Source organism: Phytophthora cinnamomi, assembly GCF_018691715.1.
Source record: "Phytophthora cinnamomi strain GKB4 chromosome Unknown Contig67, whole genome shotgun sequence".
Classification (NCBI taxonomy): domain Eukaryota; phylum Oomycota; class Peronosporomycetes; order Peronosporales; family Peronosporaceae; genus Phytophthora; species Phytophthora cinnamomi.
Window position 1 is genome coordinate 435466 of NW_027151000.1, and position 19866 is coordinate 455331.

The 19866-nt window shown below is 53.1% G+C and overlaps 4 protein-coding genes across 4 annotated transcripts; 3 read left to right on the forward strand and 1 right to left on the reverse strand.

The window, feature by feature from the left end:
- Positions 1-143: 143 nt before the first annotated feature.
- IUM83_09419 (uncharacterized protein) lies at positions 144-7162 on the reverse strand (the record flags this gene model as incomplete). Its single annotated transcript, XM_067933860.1, has 6 exons — positions 144-317; positions 2786-2957; positions 3027-3253; positions 3336-3887; positions 3952-4140; positions 6077-7162. 6 exons carry the CDS (start codon positions 7160-7162, stop codon positions 144-146), a joined length of 2400 nt encoding a protein of 799 aa, XP_067786537.1.
- On the forward strand, positions 4740-5876 carry IUM83_09420 (glycoside hydrolase; the record flags this gene model as incomplete). Its single annotated transcript, XM_067933861.1, has 1 exon — positions 4740-5876. The coding sequence occupies one exon, from the start codon at positions 4740-4742 to the stop codon at positions 5874-5876; it is 1137 nt and encodes a 378-aa protein (XP_067786632.1).
- A 511-nt stretch (positions 7163-7673) lies between the features above and the next one.
- Positions 7674-9189, forward strand: IUM83_09421 (PDZ domain; the record flags this gene model as incomplete). Its single annotated transcript, XM_067933862.1, has 4 exons — positions 7674-7898; positions 8040-8174; positions 8258-8797; positions 8884-9189. 4 exons carry the CDS (start codon positions 7674-7676, stop codon positions 9187-9189), a joined length of 1206 nt encoding a protein of 401 aa, XP_067786512.1.
- A 333-nt stretch (positions 9190-9522) lies between these two features.
- Positions 9523-19751, forward strand: IUM83_09422 (Vacuolar protein sorting-associated protein 13; the record flags this gene model as incomplete). Its single annotated transcript, XM_067933863.1, has 4 exons — positions 9523-11075; positions 16863-17039; positions 17106-17430; positions 17511-19751. The coding sequence occupies 4 exons, from the start codon at positions 9523-9525 to the stop codon at positions 19749-19751; spliced, it is 4296 nt and encodes a 1431-aa protein (XP_067786631.1).
- Positions 19752-19866: the final 115 nt, after the last annotated feature.

Genomic DNA, 19866 nt, shown 5'->3' on the forward strand with positions numbered 1-19866 from the left:
CCATCGCCAGATACATCAACCTCAGTTTTTACCGAAGCACCGGAAATCAAGACAAGCTCAGATGAATCTGACGGTGGCTATTCAGTGTTCAAATCGACTACACTTTCGTCCTTTGGTGGCGATGAGGACGACATAGGGACCGTTCACCCTGCCAGCATAAGTTCTTCAGGTTCCAGCAGTGCATCATCTTCAAATAATAGCCCAAACAGCGCGGGTTCTTCAATATCCAGCAGCAATTCGAATTCAAACGAGAACTCGAACAGCACGAGTTCTTCGACATCAGGAAGCGCGTCATCTTCAGCTAACAGCTCAAGCAGCTCGGGTAGCAGTGAAGCAGAGGTCGGTTCGGATAGCTTCGCTATCGACACAGAAGTATCTTACGACTCGGCATCAACATCCAAGGAATCAGCCTCTGCAGCGTGGTCCTCGTCGACAACAAGCGCGTCCGCAAATGCCGAGACAAGCCTTTCGCTGAAGGCATCACATTTCCAGTCTTGGCCAGTTTTCATGTGCGCACTCGTTGCTGCTGTGGTGTTGTTGTAAGCGCACATGCTGGTGAAGTTCGGGAAAATCAATGATTTGATGTAGTGCTAATAGTTTGTCGCGTTGTCTTTGAAATTATTTCGAAGTAGGTGGGAGTCAATCATTTGAGGAATTTTGTGATAACGTGAGAATTGGGTTTTAACATAAGAAATGGAGTGTTTTGGGTTAGAGTGACTGCCCCCGTTAACTCTGGATCCAAAATCCTGAGAATAACGGACCCGAAACACAATTTCCCCTTTCTCAGTAGAAAACAAGAGTGTTTTTCGCACAAAATCCCAGTGCAAATCAACGCCGTACGCGACTTCGATCGAACTTGAAGTCTGGCATAGTACATCACCGATACTACAGAATGCAAGCTCAACAGATGAATCTCTTGCACAAGCAACTTCATCGCCAGATGCACCAACCTCAGTTTTTACCGAAGGACCGGAAGCCAAGGCAAGCTCAGATGATTCTGATGGTGGCTATTCAACGTTTGACTCGACTACGTTTTCATCCTTATTTTTTCATTTTAAAAAAAGGAACCGTGCACCCTGTTAGCGTAATTTTGTTACCGCCTCAATCCTCTGATCGTATTGATGTGCGTTTGGCCGAAAGTACGTTTGTTGCTGCTGCTGACGGTCCCTCGACTGGGAGGTGGGCGGGAATCAATCGTTGTCGATGACGACCGTGACCTATTTTGACGCAGTTGCGGTGCTGACGCTCGTCGAATCGCAGCCTCTAGGGATTGGAACCGAAGATCTTGCTGTTGCTTTATTTGCTGACGTTGAGAGTTGACAATGGTTCTGTTCGTGCTGACAGCAGGAAGGGATCTCCTCCTGCTAGTACTGGTCTCAGTGCTGGTAGGAGCGGGTCCTCTCTTGCTAAGACTGCTGCTGGGAAGGGAGGCTCTCCTGTTGGAGTTCATGGTTGATGAAGCCACAGGGCCTCGAGGATAAGGTTGGTTCTGACTGTTTGTACCACGAGTTTTACTGCTGTATGCAGTGGTTCGTTGGCGCGAAGACGCTGATGGCTGCCGAATATTGTATCTAAAGCCAATTTGGCGGAGCTTCTCAGTCATCGCATCAATGTCTTCGCTCGTTGTTGCCTTCAATTCTCCATGAATTGGAATGGGAAGCGCAACGCGAAGAACTTCCGTAGCGCTTCCGCTTACGTCAAAATCGTGTCCAAGAGCGAAGCCACTCAAAACCACCACATTCTCTGATTCGTGTCCATCCTCTTCAACTCGCTGCACGCGCTGATGCCTCAGTAAACCTCGCTTGATCAAGTCAATACCTCGCCTCGTAATACGTTTGTTGCCTGTGAGACTCACCACGCGAACGCTTGTAGGGGACTTCTCCAAAAACTCCGCAATATGTTGCGCTCCAGCATCCGTCAAGTGATTCGAATCAAGATTTATCTCGCGGAACCGTACACCACTTACCACGACTTTCAACAATAGCTGGCCGATATCGTCATCTTGCAGTCCACAGTCGGTTAGATTCAACCGGTCATCAGAAACTTTGTTGTTCGCGTTGTGGCTAGTATGTGCCGCAGTAATGAGCATGTCGCTAGATAGCGGCTGGGTGAGGAACGTCATCTGGCGCTGGTCGTCTTCCTGTTGCTTCTCGGTGTATACGTCGACCACCCTCAGCAGAAATTGGCGAGTTCTGTCGGAGTCTTGGGGTGATTTTATTGATGCATTTCCATGTTCGAGGCCGTTCCTGCTGTCACTGGTATCGGTGAATTTCAACTTTTGCTGAAAATCTGCTACCTCCCGCTGTAGAACTTGGATTGATGCCTGCTGTTCTGCAGACTCTGACGCCGATCGGTGAACTAGTTCACGCAATTTATTCAGACACTCAGCTAACTTGCCAATTACGAGTGTCTTGAACTTATTCCGAGCTGCTCCGCTTTGAATCACTTCTAGGAAGGCGTTTATCTTGCTCCGATTCAAGTATGAAGCACCACTAACATCGCTTGAATCTGCAGCAAGCAGAACAAGTTGGTCTATCTGGTCATCGCTTCCTTCCTCCTGCTGGTTGTCTTTCAGTTTCAAATTACTGCACGTGACTCGGAATGGGGAAAACTTTTTCTTTCTTGCACCAGTGAACGTAGTTGTAGATTCTGTGTATCCACCGAGCGCCTGGGCTCCAGTTTGGTCGGCGAGCAAGTCAATGGGATATGGTGCTTCCATCAAATACTTGTCCCTTGCTAAGTGAAGATACATGGAGCCACACACACACGGCCCAGTGTGGCTTACTGCGGTATGGCTGGACATTGCAACCGGAGGATCTTGTATTTGTTCCAGAGCGTTTTTGATAATGTCGTTGGACTCGACAGCAGCAGCAAATTGGTCCTGTAGAGCATCCAACCGATGCAACAAGAACGGAAATGCCTGCATGAGCACATCCACACTCCGACTTTTTCGATCACTGTTGTAAAAACGTTTAGAAGTCAGTGTTAGTATAATGTTCAGTGTGTTGAGGCATTTCCACACTCACCGAGCTTCCTCCGTACTGCGCAGCTTATCCGTCAAGGATGCAATTCGTGTGGTCAGTTTAGCCACGCGAGATGCCATGGCGTGATTGTTTCTGCTTGATAGTGCTGTTTTGTTAGTACCTGATCGCTTCTGCGAGCCAAGTAGATGGTTGCAAGACTGCATGAGGTCGGCGTTCGCTCTGCTTTTCTGCAACAATTCTCCTTCCAAGTGTCGAATCCGGCGATGAAGCTACCACAAAAGATAAACATTTACCATGCTACGACGATCAGCATAGCGAGAGAACACATTCAATAATTCCATGCTTTCGTACCGATTCCTGACTGCCACTGTGCTGCGCGGACTTCAAGTTGGTTTCTAGCTTAGCTTCCATCGTCCTCATGGCGGCGTTTGTTTGAATCATTTGGTCGTGGACTTTGCGTACCTCCTGCTCCAATTCCTCCTGACGATCCAATGCTCGTTGAGCTTCTTGTTGTGACGCACTTGCGATTTTCTGCAGCTGTGTAAATTTCTGTGCCTTGTGCTCGTATTTTAGCTCTAGCTCACGACAAATGCGTTCCCAGTGCTGAATCTTCTCTTCATACTCGGCGACGACCTGTACATGCTGGTCAGAGGCGGACAACTTGTCTTGCAAAACGTGTACCTCGCACTGAAGTGTCTCGATCGTTGTTTGAGCCGCCTCGTAACTTGCAGTTAGGGTGGCGTGGGAGTCTGAAAGCTCTGCGTGTTTCGTTTCCACACTGTCGAGTACCTGGTTGAGCACTGTGACTTGCTCAGTCAGTTTTCGGTTCTCGGTTTGCAGCTCTGTGTGCGCTCGTCGAACTGCGTCGAGACTCTGCAACTCGCGCTCCAGCAGTTGTGACATCTAAACGTAAAATGTTCATTAGCCCGTGCAATTTCATACCATCAAAAGTGTTCTGCATCCCAACCTTTTGGTTCTTTGTCACAAGTTCAGCGATTCGTATCTCCTTCTCTTTGCGCTCTGCGAGGTGGTATCCATTGCCAATTTCCTGATCTAGTCGTCGGAACGACGCCTCCAATTCGAGTTTCTCGTCACGAGCGTGCTCCACCTCACGTCGCCATTGCGCGATTTCATTCTGAAGTCGTTCATTTTCGAGCTATGATATCGCGTGAAATCAAAACAACGTACACAAGAGCATGGTTAGTACTTGTGGCATGTACTCAATCGTTTTGAGATACTACCCACACCTGTAATTCCCTCTTCGATTCATTTTCTTCCTCTGCATTGTTGGCGCTACGATCACCACCTCGACTCGTGCTCGGTCTGCGACGTCCCGAAGTTTTAGGCACTATTACAGGCTTTCGCGGGGAGATCCTTGAGACTTCCCTGAATTGAACACGTGCGCGTAACACGAATTGTGAGCTCCAATGAACAAGGTGATTTATTGATGAAGTGGTCGCTAAACCTCGGTACTGTTGCTGCTGGCTCGCCCTCAACAAGGAGGTGTTTGTCTCGGTTCCACTGCGGCCCGTGCTTGCTGGCCTCGCGCAAAACCTCTTCCTCTAAGAGGTCTAGACTCGAGACCAGGTTGGTTTGGTTGCTCCATGGGTATTCATCGTTCTCCATGTTTTGGTTATTGCCTGTTGTTCCTCTGCTGTCTGGCTGCGCGGAACACAACTTGCCATTTTGGCACTATTTGCAGCTAGAGGAAACGGACTTACTACTCAACGCAATCGTCGGACTCTCTCCGTCGACATGTATAAGTCGACCTTGGACAGTTCAGGAGCTTTAACGTTTGAGTTCGACCCGCTTCGGCCACTCCACGCTAACGAGGATTCGCGCTTGCAATGGCCCGAGTTCCCGTACAAACAAGTAGCTATCGACCGTGTGCGCACGAAAGCAGGCCGGACATCTCACGACGGGAAGAAATTGTCGGAAGAAGCAGCAGCGGGTGCCTTGCTCATGGCTTGCGGTCAAGAGACTGGTGCTTTGTTTCAAGTAGCGCAGCACAATCGAGAGGGCGAAGATAACCACGGCGTCGAAACCGGGTGGAGAGTGCTGGAAAGTCGATTCCTCGACGAACGCTCTGCCTTTCGTCAGGCTAAACGGGAATTCATTCGAGGCGAGAAGGCCAAAGTGGTTAGCATTTTGGACGCTCAAGCAGCTAGGGAGAGAGAGGAGCAGGAACAAGCTGAGCTTGCTGCCTGGAGGGCTCGACAAATTGTTAAACGGTATGAGGATGGCAGCAAATACGACGGAGATGGCGTCAATGAAAATGGAGTTCTGATCCCGCATGGCTTCGGCACGCTTTGGGTGCCTGAAGAAAAATACCTAATGGCTGTAGGACGCGGTACCGACATCAAGCGAGTCATTCGCTATGTAGGCGAGTGGAAAGACGGCTTCATGCATGGTTGTGGGACGTACTATTGGTCTTCAGGGGAGTCGTGGAAGGGGAATTTTCTCCGTAACGAGATGCAAGGCAAAGGTGTGTACACGAGCAGTGATAGAGACCCTGATGAACTCAATAGCGGTCGAGGCACGGAGCGGGAGGCAACCAATTGTGGAAATGACCCGCAGACTCTGCGCCCAAACCAGCGGATCCGCTACTTTAATGCAAGCCAACACGTTTGTTGGGGAGATGAGCTTGTGCGTGGGTGCCGCGTTCGACTCTTTGATAATCGCCACTTCGGTGACCCGCTCGTGTCTGTAGTGAAGCGCTATAACGTGGACTTGGAGGAGGAAACGGAGGCGGTGGTTGTTCGCTACGACCCGAAGACGGACCGACACCTACTTCGCAAAGGTGAGACTGAAGAAACGCGCTGGCTGTCGCTATCCAACACAAATTTCCGCGTGCTGGTTTCTCGCCCGATCGCACGTTTGTTAGAGGAGTAAGAAGAAGTAGAGACGAGCAGCGAACGGAAGACATAGACTACGCTCATGACATTTTCACATCGATACGCGATAACACGTTACAGCATACACAAATGACTTGTGTGGTGTCCCGCTTTGGGAGCCTAAAGGAGAAGGGTAGCCACGAAGGTACCTGATACCAGCGCTATCGCAGCGCTCAACGCACTCGAACCTTGACGCACTGCGCTGTTCGATGTCAGAGTGTCCACTGCTTCAATTTTGCCCGACTTCTTGCTTTCATCCGTCGTGCTTCCGACCGTCACCTCGGCGAGGTCGAGCGACCCGCTGCTCGAACCCGCAGCGTGGACACTGGCCAGGCTACTGCCACCACCTTTTAATCTTGCGAATTCAGCCGCAACACGAGCTTTGTAAATGGCCGCCGTGCTCGCTTCCGGGGTTTTATCAGTGTTTGGCGTAGCATCAGCAGGTGTACCAGTAGCAGTAACAGGCGTAGCTGCAGCAGGTGTAGCAGGAGCAGCAGGTCCACCCGAGGCTTTTGCGGTTGCGTTCGGAGCTGCGGTGTTGGCGACGCTACCACTTGACGTCACTTCCACCTCGAAACACGTTGAATACGCAGCGCCGAAGTACCCTTTTGCCATCGCTTGATCCACGTACGCGGCCTGGTTGTCCAGCCAGAACGTCCAGAACCACACCATTTTGTAGATCCCGGGAGCAGTGCCCGCCGGCACAACGAACGAACCGATACAAGGCTTGCCGTCGCCTGCACGGTGACTCGGATTCCCATTGAAGTCGAATGTCTCTCCGCAATTGCCGTCGTCGTAGTTCAGTGTGTGGCCGTCCACCAGGTTCTCGTTTTTGATCTCGTGAGTGGACGTGAGCGAGGTTCCCACCTTCCCAGTCCAGTAGACGCCGTGCTGAGTTCCGACGCCCTTCTTGTCCTTCACAATGTGTCCATTAGGCAAATAGGCGAAGTACGCGGGTTGGCCTGCTGTGACCGACAGTCTCTTCCGCCAGTCCTTGTACGTGTTATCTCCGACGGCCCCGCACACTGGCGCGCCGGCCTCGAACTCGTTTCGCAGCAGTTTGTACGTGAATTCCGTGCCAATACCGGCAACTCCTCGGCCGGGGTAGCCCGCACCATACCCGCCACAGAATCCGTTGCCGGCAGCACCACCGAAGATGTACGAGGCGCTTTGGTCGTAGAGCTTGGATCGGTCTGTGTCAAGGCAGTCGATCCACGTGTGGGCGTTGACAATTTGCAGCGTCGTCGCCACGAGCACCACGAGTGAAGGGACGACGAACGTCATGGTCTCCGGTGCTGAAGCCGATGCGCTGCTCTCGCTCTCGCCTGGTTGTGGCAAATTTCGAGGTGAGGAGAGCCCACTCATCCTGTCAGCGCCTTTGAGCTGCGCTAGCGGTCAACAAAAAGTCTGGCATGGCAGGCAAAGGCGCGACCGCAATCTCTGTGGGCTCCTGTGGCGCTGGCGCTGCTTGGGTCTCTACCCCAGCCAGCTGCCGGGCGGCAGTGGCCTACTGCGCTCAACACGACGGTGGCAATCACTCACACCGCCTGCATAAGATCGCCACTTGTCCCAGGACGCCCTATGTCTCCAAAGGTGGACGTTATCGTCTACAGGTGGACACTTTATCCGGACGCACCCAAGGTTATCCGAATCCACACTTACCGTCTCCACCCTTCTAAATCCGATTCACTCCTATACAAACGTTCATACTAATTCTGATTCCAGAGAAAAAAGCGCCGAAAAAGAAGTCAGCCGAACTACAGTACCCGACGCTCAACTGTAGCAAGCGATAATAATGGAAGAACCCGTGCGCCCGGCGCAGGAGCCCGCGGCGCTGGGCCCCGGGCGCCGCCGCTCGTCTGCGTCTGCCCGCCAGCGGCACCGCAGCTCCAGCAGCAGCAGCCTCAGCGTCTCGGCCTGCAGCAACAGCAGCACCGTCAGCAGCTACCCGGCGCCCAACAACGCGGCGCTTGGCCCCAGCTGGCACCTGGCGGCCGACCAGGCCTACGAGGACTACGAGGTCGGGGCTACAGTACTTCTCAGTGAATTATTATAGTGTTTATTGCAAGTAGTATTATGCTGTGGAGGGCGTCGGAGAGGCAGACGCCAAGTTGAAGCTGAAAGGTCGTTTTTCCCCTGGTGGACAACTGTCTGGTTGCAGGTGGTCTTCACGGAGGACAAGTTGGGGTTGACGCTCAAGAGCCAGGAACAGGTGGACCCTTCGGGCTACAGGATCCCCGTGACGATTGTCAAGTCCACCATCTTCAGCGTCGGACAAGTCTCGCACCAGATTCGGGTGCGTGCGTCTCTTTTGATTTTGTTTTTCATGAACAAGTATTATAGTTGAAGTTAGTCAGTGACAAGTTGACTTTTTTGCAGGAGGGCGACGTGCTGCAGTCGGTGAATGGCGAGAGTATCAGGAACTTGGAGTTCGCGGACGTGCTGCGGATCCTCAAGATCGCGCCACGGCCGATCCGACTGAGGTTCCGCACTAGGTACACGCTGCGAATGGCTCGGAGAGCATGGTCCGTGTCGGGGGACGACCAGCAGGAGGTGTCGTCGAGGCGGTCGAGTACGGGGAGTGTTGACAGCGACTTGAGACTGCCGATCGCGGCGGGGCCGTTCGCGTTTCCAGAGCGTCCAGGACTGGAGGAGGATGGAGACGACTCGGATAGTCAGAACGCGGTCATGTCCGAGAGCTTCGGCGATGCTGACAGCGCGCGGTCTACGGAGAACAGCTCAGTGATAGCGGATTGCACGGATACGGAGTTCAAGTCGGGTCGACAGTCGCGGCTAGCTGCCTTCTTGCGGAAGCCTTTTCGTCGTGGCGACGGGTTTGACGGAGGGCGGTGGGAACTCCGCATGGGCATCGTGCCGGCCTCGCCTCGAGCAGAGACCGTGGTCGAGTCTCCCTCCAAGGTAAAGTGATGCGTATTTCACTCGCCTTGTTACCCGATTATTAACCACGCCACTCAATTTTCGCTTCGTTGGCTTTTGCGTTGCAGGCGGCGATTCTCGTGCGCTGGCGGGCGCACCCGAAGGCGCTGTCGTATCATCTGCAGTTCTCGCGGGACTGGACTATGAAGGTGTGGAAGAGCTGGTCGGGGCGGCCGCAGCGATCGAGCGACACCGAGCACGAGCTCGTCACGTCGGTCTTCGGCCTCGACTACTCGAAGAGCTACGTGGTGCGCGTGCGCTACGAGTTCAGCGGCGGCAACGGGCCCAGCGAGTGGAGCTCGCCCAGCGCGCCCATCACGACCATCAGCAGCGTCGACGCCATGCACCACCGCATCGCCCCGCCCCGCGGCTGAAGAAGAACAAGCCAGTCGTTGAATCCGCGCCTTGAAGTTCCCAGCTCGTATTGCAGTCGTCCCTACCGGCCTCATCACGCCGTAGAGAGAGAGAGAGAGATAAACAAACAAACAAAAAGTATCCTCAAAACCCCATAAAAGTATCCGCTGCATCAAGGTGCATGGAGACTGTACTGGCAACATGTGACATGTTAGGTAAAACGTATCATCTTCGAGAGGTTTCTAACGAAAAGCCAGCGAAAAAAAAAAAACTTCCAGTCCAAAAACTCGCGCAGTTGAAAGTCCGCATTTTTAACTTCTACTATTTATTTTTTCTCTAGCGGGGCAGGCGCGATGCTGGAGGGCGCGCTCAAGTCGTGGATCCTGCACTTCCTGGGGCAGTACGTGGAGAGCCAGTCGGTGACGGTGTCGGCCAAGCTGTGGCAGGCGTCGGAGCGGCTGAAGCTGGAGAACCTGGCGCTCAAGGCCAGCGTGGTGCCGCGCTGGCTGCCCTTCCGCCTCAAGACGGGCTTCGTGGGGCTCTTCGAGGCGGACCTGCCGCTGTCCGCCCTCTTCGGCCGCGCGGCCGCGCGCATCAAGTTCCAGGACGTGCTGCTGGTGCTGGCGCCGCTGCAGCGCGACGAGGACGAGCTGCAGGACGAGGTCTCGAGCCTCGTGGGCGCCAAGATGGCGCGCCTGCTGCAGGACCTGCAGGACCGCTGGAGCGGCCCGCACGTGCCCGAGTACTCGGTGCCCCACGAGAGCGAGGGCTACTTCGGCACCGACGGCTGGATCGGCCGCACCATGACCAAGCTCATCGACAACCTGCAGGTCGACATCCGCAACCTGCACATCCGCGTGGAGGGGGTGTGGGCTCCGGCAGGACCAATGAGGAGCCCCCCGACGTCCAGGACGGGCAGTAAGGACAGGAGCAGGACGGACGGGGTCAAGTACGCCGTGGGGATCACGCTCGGCGCGCTGTCGGCCGTCACGACGCCCAGCAACTGGAGAGTGGGCGGCTTCGACGAGGAGGAGGAGCCGGCGCAGGAGAGCAGTAGTCATTTGGTGTTCAAGCTCATCAACGCCATTGACCTGTCGGCCTACGTGGACCCGAACGCGCTGCACTTCATCCACTCGAGAGTGCACCCGAAGGTGCTGCAGTCCACGCTGGCGAGGCTGAAAGACATGGGCTCGAGAGCAGCCAAGGCGGACTGGTGGAACGCCGAGGAGAGCGTACACGCGCACAGGTTCTTGGTGGCGCCAATTAACGTGTCGCTCAAGCTGACGATGAACACGGCGACGCACCACGCGCAGACGGATGACCCGCGGTACGACGCGGTGTTCCACTTGTCCAGGATATGGATGACTTTGGATGAGGAGCAGCTGTCGGTGCTGAATCTAGTTATCGACTCGTTCTCTGGGCACGAGAAGTGGAGAGTCATGGTGGCGGAACAGGTCAAGGCGTCGGAGCGACACACAACGAGTGACGAGGCGAAGATGGCCGAGCTGGCCGAGAATTATTTATTGCTCTGGAACCAGGTGATGGCGATGAAAAGCGAAGGCATCGACGCGCTGCGCAAGTCAGAGGCATGGGCTAACGCGACCAGGATAGAGCAAAAATTGCCTTACGAGGTGGTGGTGTCGATTCGAAATCGGCTCGGACTGGAATGCGTTGCTGAGAAAACCGTGCCGTATCCTAGTGCGCTATATGGGATTGGAGATGCGATGGGCATTCCACTGCCAGAGATCAGTGTACCATTTCCTGGGGGCCCAACCGGGATCCTTTTCGATATATTGCCGTCAGGTGATGTGGCAATTAAGCGGTGCGCGGAGAAAAGCCCTGCTGCCTCAAAAGACAGCGTGAAACCAGGGCTGCTGTTGATTAAAGTGGACGACCGACCGCTGCGGTCAGTCTTTAAATTCAAGTCTGCTTTGGACTTGGAGCTTGCGATCAACTCCATACCAGAGGCAAAGGTTCTCACCTTTCGCCACCCATCTGTGACACCTCTGGAGATTACTCCATCTCGTGCTGTTGCTCAGGTTTCATTTACATCCGACCAACTTAAGTTCTCTCTCGTTCGAGCTTACCACAAACAAGTCGTTGCGGAAGTGATGCTGGATCACCCCGCGGTAACGATCAGTGGTTTTGGACCCGGGCTCTTTTCGTACCATTTTTACGAGGTCATGGTGGAGGATTTTTACGTGCAAAGCATGTCTGAAGCCGACGATGCGGGTAACCATTGCATTGCTTCAAGTATATGCAAACCTCTCGACGATTTATTAGATAAAGATACACAGAGCCCTGCACTTCGATTCAGCATGAACTATTTGTATCATGCACACCCAGATGCGCGCCCTGGGAAGGTGGACACTTATGGATCCAAAATCTCGTTAGCTATTGGTAACTCGATTGCAGTGTTCGACGAAGCCAAGATGACAGCGTTGCTCGGCGAATGGCACGACTGGCTCGGAGCCATTTCAAGGGACTACTCACATGGAATGCCCTCATCCAGCGTTCATCGATTGGATGTCGACTTGACTGCAGTGCCGCCGTCCATGAACTCCCAGCTCGTGTCGTCTTACGCGTCAACTAGCCCTTCCAATGCAGTCCTGGGAGATGAAGGTTACCTACCAGTAGAGATAAGTAGCTACTCGTACGAAGTCAAGGTTGACCTCTTGCGTCTTTTCGTCAGTGCCCCAGAATCACCCACAGCACCTGTGGCGATGTCAAACGAACCTTCTTATCGCACGTTGTTGAAGCAACTGGTTGGTGACGAGCCAAGTGGCCCACCCGCCATCCCCGACTGGGCGAGAGCTGCTCATGCAATCGTGGTGATGCAGCGTTTTATTCGAGGAGCAATTGTGCGTAAGCGAAAAATGGTTCGGTTGGCACTAACAAAAAACCGCTGGATATACTACGAAGGTAGCGAAATGATGGGCTGGCTGTACACAAGAGATGACTCTCTCGCTTTCCGTCGATGGCGTCGATCCTGGTGCCATCTTGACGATGATGGCAACTTCTCGATGCACAGCAACGGTTCTGGTGCCGATGTACTAGACGAGTTCAATCTGATGGGCTGCAAGGTGATCATGCTACCTTACGGTTCTGGGGGACCGTGGGGGTCTCAGAGAGACAAATTGTCCGAAGTTCTTGAAATAACAACCCGATCCGGCGTCCTTCGCAAGGTACTGAGCTGTGACAACCTGATGGAGCTGAAGAATTGGAAAGCCAGCATTGAATCCAGCGCCAGGAACGCTGCAAAGCGATCCCCCAGCGAAGACGTTGAGGAAGAAGAAGCCCTGTATGAGTCTTTGGAAGATGACAATTACCCTGTAGGAGATGGCGCCGCGCAGTTTCATAAATCGGAGGAGTGGAATGGGTCTTCCCTGGATGAGCTCCTACTTGGAGGATTTTCAAGCATCTATCGACCAGCAGCCACCCTCAAGAAGGAGCAGTCGTCGTGGATTTCTCTGAGCGTGTCCAGGGTAAATTTTGCTGTGGATGTCCATCGCGTATCTGAGCCAGATTGCTCCGCGTTCGCTTTATATCTTGGCTTGAAAGATTTCACAGCATTGGATCATCGCCAGTCGTCGGACTATGGCCTATTACATGTTGGTGATAAGTTTTTAAGCCTGAAGAATGGCGAATTGACTCCGGGGAAGATGAGAGCGGACCATCTGAATAAAGGCCCTTTCCTCGTTCTGCGTATGTCCTACCGTGGCGCACGGGCTGGGCCGGAGTGCTTTGTGCTGCAAAGAGGTCTTCACGCAGACCTCACGGTATCGGGTTGGGTGATGCCGCTCACTCTATCGCAGGTTTTATTCGAGATCATCGATGTTTTGGATGTACTATGGACCGACGACACCGCTGCAGCGGAAAGTGGGGTAAACCGTGCGTACGCTCCCGAGCCAGTGAGTACTGCACCGTGGAAAGTGGTCCCTGAGCTTGGCATCCAAATTCGCGCACCTATCTTGGAGGCATACCTGGAAGATTCCCATTGCGTGGCTAAGCTGACGATCGAGGATAGTTCGTGCTCGTACCGCGCCGACCCTGGAGTAGAAAACTTCAAGCTGCATCTAGGGCCTACAGCCCTATTTGTGCTGACCGAAGATGTCGCGCTTCGACTCGTGCAAGTCGACAAATTCTGGCTTAGCTACGACCTCCGGCTGCACCGACAATATGACTCAGCTGTTGGAGGATGCGATTTATGTGCCGACGAGTTTGCAAAAAAAGCAATCTGTCACCGGTCCGTCAGTATTTCGATAGGGCAGGTGAAACTCGAGGCTGATCGAAGATTGGAGTTGCTTTTTGCTCTGTTGGAGGCTCTGACATACAGCGAAGCTCCGGACGAGGCTGATGGAGATCCGGAATTCGACAGCACTAACGAAGAAAAGGCTATGGATAGCGACCGTGAAGGCTATAGCAGGAGAGATTACAATGTCAGTTTCCTGGGCGGAGAGCATTTTTCTCAGACAGAGCGGATGCAATCAATGCAATTCAGTCTTCACGATCAAGACTCGCTGGATCTACGCCCAATGTACGCAACTGGCTTCAGCCGTCCGTACGCTTCTCCGTCGGGGCGGAGTCGAATGTCCACAGCGACTTCAGCTGGATTGAACTATGGACTGAATGATCATGACCAAGAAAGATCCAAGCGTCGGTCGAAGGTATCTGCGTTCATCCCGTTGCTGAACTACCAATTACTTGTTGGGATTTCAAGCGAGTCTATAGATCGCCAGACATCTTCAAAATCCATCTTTCGAGCGCGCTTGCGAGTTGGGAGAATCCACGACCGCATATCCATCACGTGCTACTCTGTGGTTTTTGAAGTGATCAAACGAAGTCTGTCCGTGGTTTCATTGGACACATACATCCCGGTAATGAATTTCTCTGTGAGTGATATGAAGATACAGAGCGTGACGCGGACTGAATTTTCCACGGACTATGTGGTGGATGCCAGCGTCGAGATATCTTCCCGTTACTACAACACGTCGCTAGCAGACTGGGAGCCCTTCATCGAGCCCTGGCGAGCTTATGCAAAGGCGCGAAACAGTGGCAGTGAGGATGGCACGACTATACAGCTGAGCGCACTGCAACGACTTAATGTAAACTGCACGGACTCGCTGACTCGGTTGCTATCCAGTATCGCCAAAAACCGGCGAAAGCAAGACTTTATTGTGGAGAAACGAACACTTGCGGCTGTAGCTGCCGATGGTGAAGCCAAAAAAGAGGACGGTCGGGTTTGTGTTCTAAACAACCTCGGCGTTCCCATTCGGCTGGCCAATCTCAATACATCGCACGCTGGAATCTTGCATGTTGAAGTGAGAGATGGATGGTCGTATCCAGGGTACTCGCGCTTTCACAATGTACGCGTTTCGGTGGTACTTCTGCCGTGGTGGCATCCACGCGAAATACAGGCTGTGGAGAACTTCCGTCACAAATTCTCACTGCCGTACGGTGGAGCTCAGTCGGGTGTCACACCGATTTTGAGGATCGACGTTCTCACTACAGAAGAGGGCAAGCGTAATTACGTGTTCGACCACGTCACGAATAAGTACGTGGAAGTTGAAACGGATGAGGACGACGACTACATGGACGTACCGGCGACACGGCACATAACCCCGCCTAATACGCACGAGTGCATGGACCGCGGGATTAGTACCAATACAACAGCGTCTCAGCGCACAAGGTGGTCATCAGTTGGGGCAGCGGAGATAAACTTGGCTGGCAATGTCATGGCGTCGCTAGACCCCAATCGGATGAAACTGAACCGATGGTACCGCCTTCACGATTTGCGCGGAAATGTTACCGGTGAAATTTTTGTCGGCTTGCATTTCGTGCCGGAAGAAGACAATTCGGTCCATCGCCCCAGGACAAGTGAGCCTCAGCAAGTCAAGGACGGACAATTCCTGGTGTTTGACCCTCTGAAGATTGTTGCTGCTAACACAAACGGCGCCGCGGACCAATGCAAAGACCATGTGATGCTTTCAGATGGTCTGCGTGGAAGTTACATCCCGCCGCTGGCGTTAGAAGTCGTGATCGGTTCTTCCCGGATGAGTTTGATGTGCCCGCTGCGCCGCGCAGGAAAATTTCTCATCCAAGGGGAGAAGGTACTGGCTGAAGTCAAGGTTGCACAGAGGGACGAGTCTCGACGCGTGCTGCTTCTGAGTTCTCCAGTCCAATTGAAAAATGACACAAGTATCGACATGGAGTTGTGGACCTGTCGCACGCGCTTGCTGCCTGGCGAGAGTGGTGTGCTACCCCGGACAGGCAAACTGATGACGCTAACTACAAGCAACAAAATGTCTGTCCCAATTAGCGCAATGTTTGGAGATGAAAAAGACTCAATTGTGGTGAAGGTGGACGGGTGTAAACCCACCGTCGTGGCGGATCTTAATCAATTGGCAGCGGGTTCCACGATTTTAACGCTGGAGTCTGAGGACAGTGAAGGCTTGGGCTACTGCTTGTATGTAAACATTACGTCGCACATGCGCAAAGTGTACCGGGAAGAACACCAGGGAATGATCACTCGCGGAAACACGAATCAGGACGGCGAATTGCAGACATATGCGACGAAGTACCAGATATGCTTACACTCATGTCTAATTTTCGAAAATACGCTCCCGATTCGAGTGCAGTACAAGATTATGGCTAGTGAACTGTCGGGGGAAGTAGTTCGGACTGGTACTCTTTCTCCGGGAGAAGAAGTTCGGATCCATGATTTCCAGCTCGATGCGCGTTTGATGCTGCGGCTGCCAGAAATGGATTCGATTTGGAGTCGGTCAATCAAACTTGGCGATTGCATTTATCGAGAGGGCATGGGCAGAGCAATCAAGTCTATGCTGGGAGCCATGGGCCACTGGGACCCGGTGGTGGAGTTTCTTCCATCTCCACAGAGTCCTGGCATCGCGTTCAAGGACGAAGACGTCTCCTCCAATAAAGTCATCACTCGTATTGATTATACAGCTGCAGACGACGGGAGCCCACGCATTGTGCTCTATTGTTCACTATGGGTGTACAATCAGTCGCACGTTCAGACGCTGCTGTTCCGATGCGCCGACAACCCCGATGCTTCTACTTTGGCCGTCCCTCAGCTTGTTCCTCAACGCCCGGTGCCGCGATTAATGGATTGCCCTGGTCAAGCATTCGAAATAGGCACCATTATCGATACAGAGGTCTCTCGCTGGTCCGACAAAATTCATTCGACGGTGGTGGGTGTACAAGAGCCAATAAGCCTCAAGTTTGGGAGCAAGTTGGGACCAAAAACTCGCAACGAACTGGGAATATCGATTCAGCGGCCGCTGGGCCAGTTCCACCGGACGACACAAGTTATTGTTACGTCACACTTCGTGTTTGTGAACAAGACCAATGTAGCTTTCAAGGTATCACAGTACATGAGAACCAACGATCGAGTGGTAGAGTTACCTGGGATGCCGAAGAAAGGACTCCCGTCAACGCACCATTTCGACTTTGATGCAACGACAAGCTTGAACAACCGACGAGTGTACTTGCGAATGGACCACCATGGAGCAGAATGGAGCGGTCCTTTTGCAGTTGACGAGGAAAATGAGTTTTCACTGAAGTTGAAGGGATCCGTGATGGACGCGTGGAAAGACGGAAGTAGTAACGTTTACAAGCTCGAGGGTTTTCGGCGCAGTATTGCAGAAATGCATCGTGTAAAGGTTCGGATCAGCAATATGGGGCCAAGTATGGTTGTTACGCTGCTGCGCGACGACCCGCCGATGTACATGATTCGCAACGAATCTAGCGTGGATGTGTATGTGAATCAGATTCACAGCTCTGACGAAACTGTGGTAATTCGGAGTAAGGAGTTTATTCCGTTTGCGTGGGCGAAGCCCGATGGGCCATGGTAAGGTTTCATTACAGACTTGCGGGGAAACATTTTATACTAACGTCTTCTGTCTATATTCAACAGGCGTGTCGCTTGTCGAACTGGTACTGCAATCGGGCGTCATGAAATGGTCTCACGGAACTATGGAGTATATGATTTCGCTAATTTGGACCGGGAGCGGAATATTGACTCCCTACGTTATAGATTGTTCGGAAGCAAGTCAAAAAGTGTCGCTGGTGATATTGTTGTCGATCGAGCATCGCGCGTCCTCGTTTTCCGCGACCATAACCCAAACGAACCGCCAAAATATATCTTGGAGGTCAAGATTATTGCAGCACGGTTGCGGAACGAGTTTTCTCTGAAGCCAGACTCAACAGCGGAGTTTATCGCGGAGACCGATACTCACGCGGTATTGCAAATGCGGTTTGGGCAGTGGTGGTATTGCATTCATGCGCTAATTTATTATGCGTGCTGTTATACATGTAACAGGCGAAAACGACGGAATCCAAAGAACTGAAGACTGCACACGTCTATCGCTTTGATTCCGACCTCGAGTTCGCGTGCGATGACCGGCCGAAGAAGCTCACCTTGAGCTTTTACGAAAGTCAAGGAGATCGAGACGGTATACAGCGCGATATGTCTTCAATTGGTATCGATGATGAAAGCTACTTCAATAGCAATCGTGTCCTCAGAGCAGGAGACAGCTCAGCGGAGCTCGCGGTAGGTGCGACTGAGCTAGACGGATCTGGTAGCCCCAGAACCGGAGACGACTCAACGTCATTTGAAATGATGTACACGCCGCCAGCTTCTTCTCCGCTTAGGCGGTGTCGCCCTTTATCGGGAAATATCTCGGACAGCGTGGTGTCGTTGCCGCGGAACCAAGGATTTTATCGCAATGACAGCGATCTTTCGTATGTCGATGCCGGGCTGCAAATGAGCGATATCGAGCGTGTGAGCGATTCTTACGCCACATCAGACCAGTCGGATGATGATACGGATCGAAGAGAGGAACGAGAGTACGGTGCTGCTGGTATGGTTGAAATTAAGATTCCGAAGAAAGCGTGGACACGACTAGGCGTTGGAGCAAAGCGGTCAATAGCTCTATCGTATAACACAGCAGAGCAAGCGCGCCGGTCACTTGGACGGGTAGAAGGACATTGGTGGGAAATGCGGGAGCCAGAGAGCGGCGATCTTGTCGGTGAAGTCTTGGTGGCCCTAAAGTTCCGCACGTCGGTGCGAGAGCACATCCAGCCAACGGGCATTTACAATATGAGTGTGATTGTTCCTAGCATTGGCTTGTCATTCCTTCACAACGCAAACTCGAGCATGGTGGAAGTGGCATATTTTTCGATGCAACGTCTTGGTCTCCTGTACTCTTGTGCAGGAGGCAGTAGTGAGGTGGTGTTTTCACTAGGCAATCTGCAGATGGACAATCAAATGGAACGCGAAGTGGTGCTAGGCCCCAAGGTGCATCGTGTGAAAGAAGGCGTATCGGTGCGACTGCGTGACCGATGGCGGAGCTTCATGAATTATCGCTACCGCGGCATCTTCGAGGAGCTAGACACAAGCAGTTTAAGTGTCATTCAGTTTCGGATGCTCTGGAACTCAAGTTGCCACGCTGGCGAGTTCACGCACTATGAACTGATTGAGTTCATCATGCAGGAATTGGAAGTGTCGACAGACGAAAAATTTGTGGTCAATCTCATTAGCGTCTTCCAAGGCCTGGAAGGACTTACGAGCGACCATACATTTGAGGAGATCGTGAACACACAACTGGATTATGCCGGTGGGTTTAGTGGTGGTGCCGTACTTCCTGCTGCAGGAGCTGAAGATCGAAGTGTCGTTACAGCGGGTGGAGGAGGTGCAGCTGCAGCTGCGACAGGAGCCGAAACTAGTGGTGTGTACATCGAAGAGCTCTCGATCGAAGCGATCCGCATCAAGTTCACGATGGAGCTACACGGTGGGCGGTACATCAAGACATTGGGTCCCTCCGGCCGACGCTTGGCTGTGTACCTTCCCGAGTCTAACGTAAAGGACTTTCGGCTGTACCTGACCAAGTTGTCGTTCACCCATCTATACGAGCCACAGGCTAACGTGGTTGAAAAGGTGACGCGGCGGTACTCTCAGCAGGCCGTCATCCTCGTTCTCAGCGGGCTGCACACGGTGTCCGTGTACGCGAATCCGTTCCGTATCGTCTACCGTCTAGGCCACGGCGTCGTGGAGCTCGTGCGTCTACCTGCCCGTGGGTTGGCTTCCGGTAGTCCTCTGGAGCTAATTAGTGGTGCGTACCTTGGCGTGCGATCACTAGCGATGAACACGATCAGCGCCAGCTACGAGATTGTTGCGGGTGCCACGGGAATTTTCGGGGCCATCATGACGCCGTTCGTACCAGAAAGCAGACGCAAAGCGTTCGAAGACGACTTGATCGCGTTCCAGCGTGCTGTCATCGAGGAGGTGGATGCGTTTGACGCTGCTGAGGAGCGTACGATGACGAAGGTGATCGTGCGAAAGCCACGCGAGTTCGACGCAGGTGGAGTCGGGCTGCTGACGGTGTATGGTCCGGGCTCGGTGCCGCTGGAAGAGCAGGAGCGCATCGACCACAAGGCTGTGGTGCTGCTGCAGCTCTGGTGGCGCCGGCGACGACGAGCCAAACTGCTTTTGGCTGAGGCACGCCGCCTTCGACCTGATTCGGACGAGGTGGGCCGAGTGAACCAGTGCACCGTTCAGTAACGATGTTCATCGTGCGTGCAAGAACCGTAGCAGAAGGTTCTCGCTGGCTTGCTGCTTGAATAGTAGTGGGCACGGTCTGTAGAATACTGCAGCGAGCTGGCAAGATTTTACCATT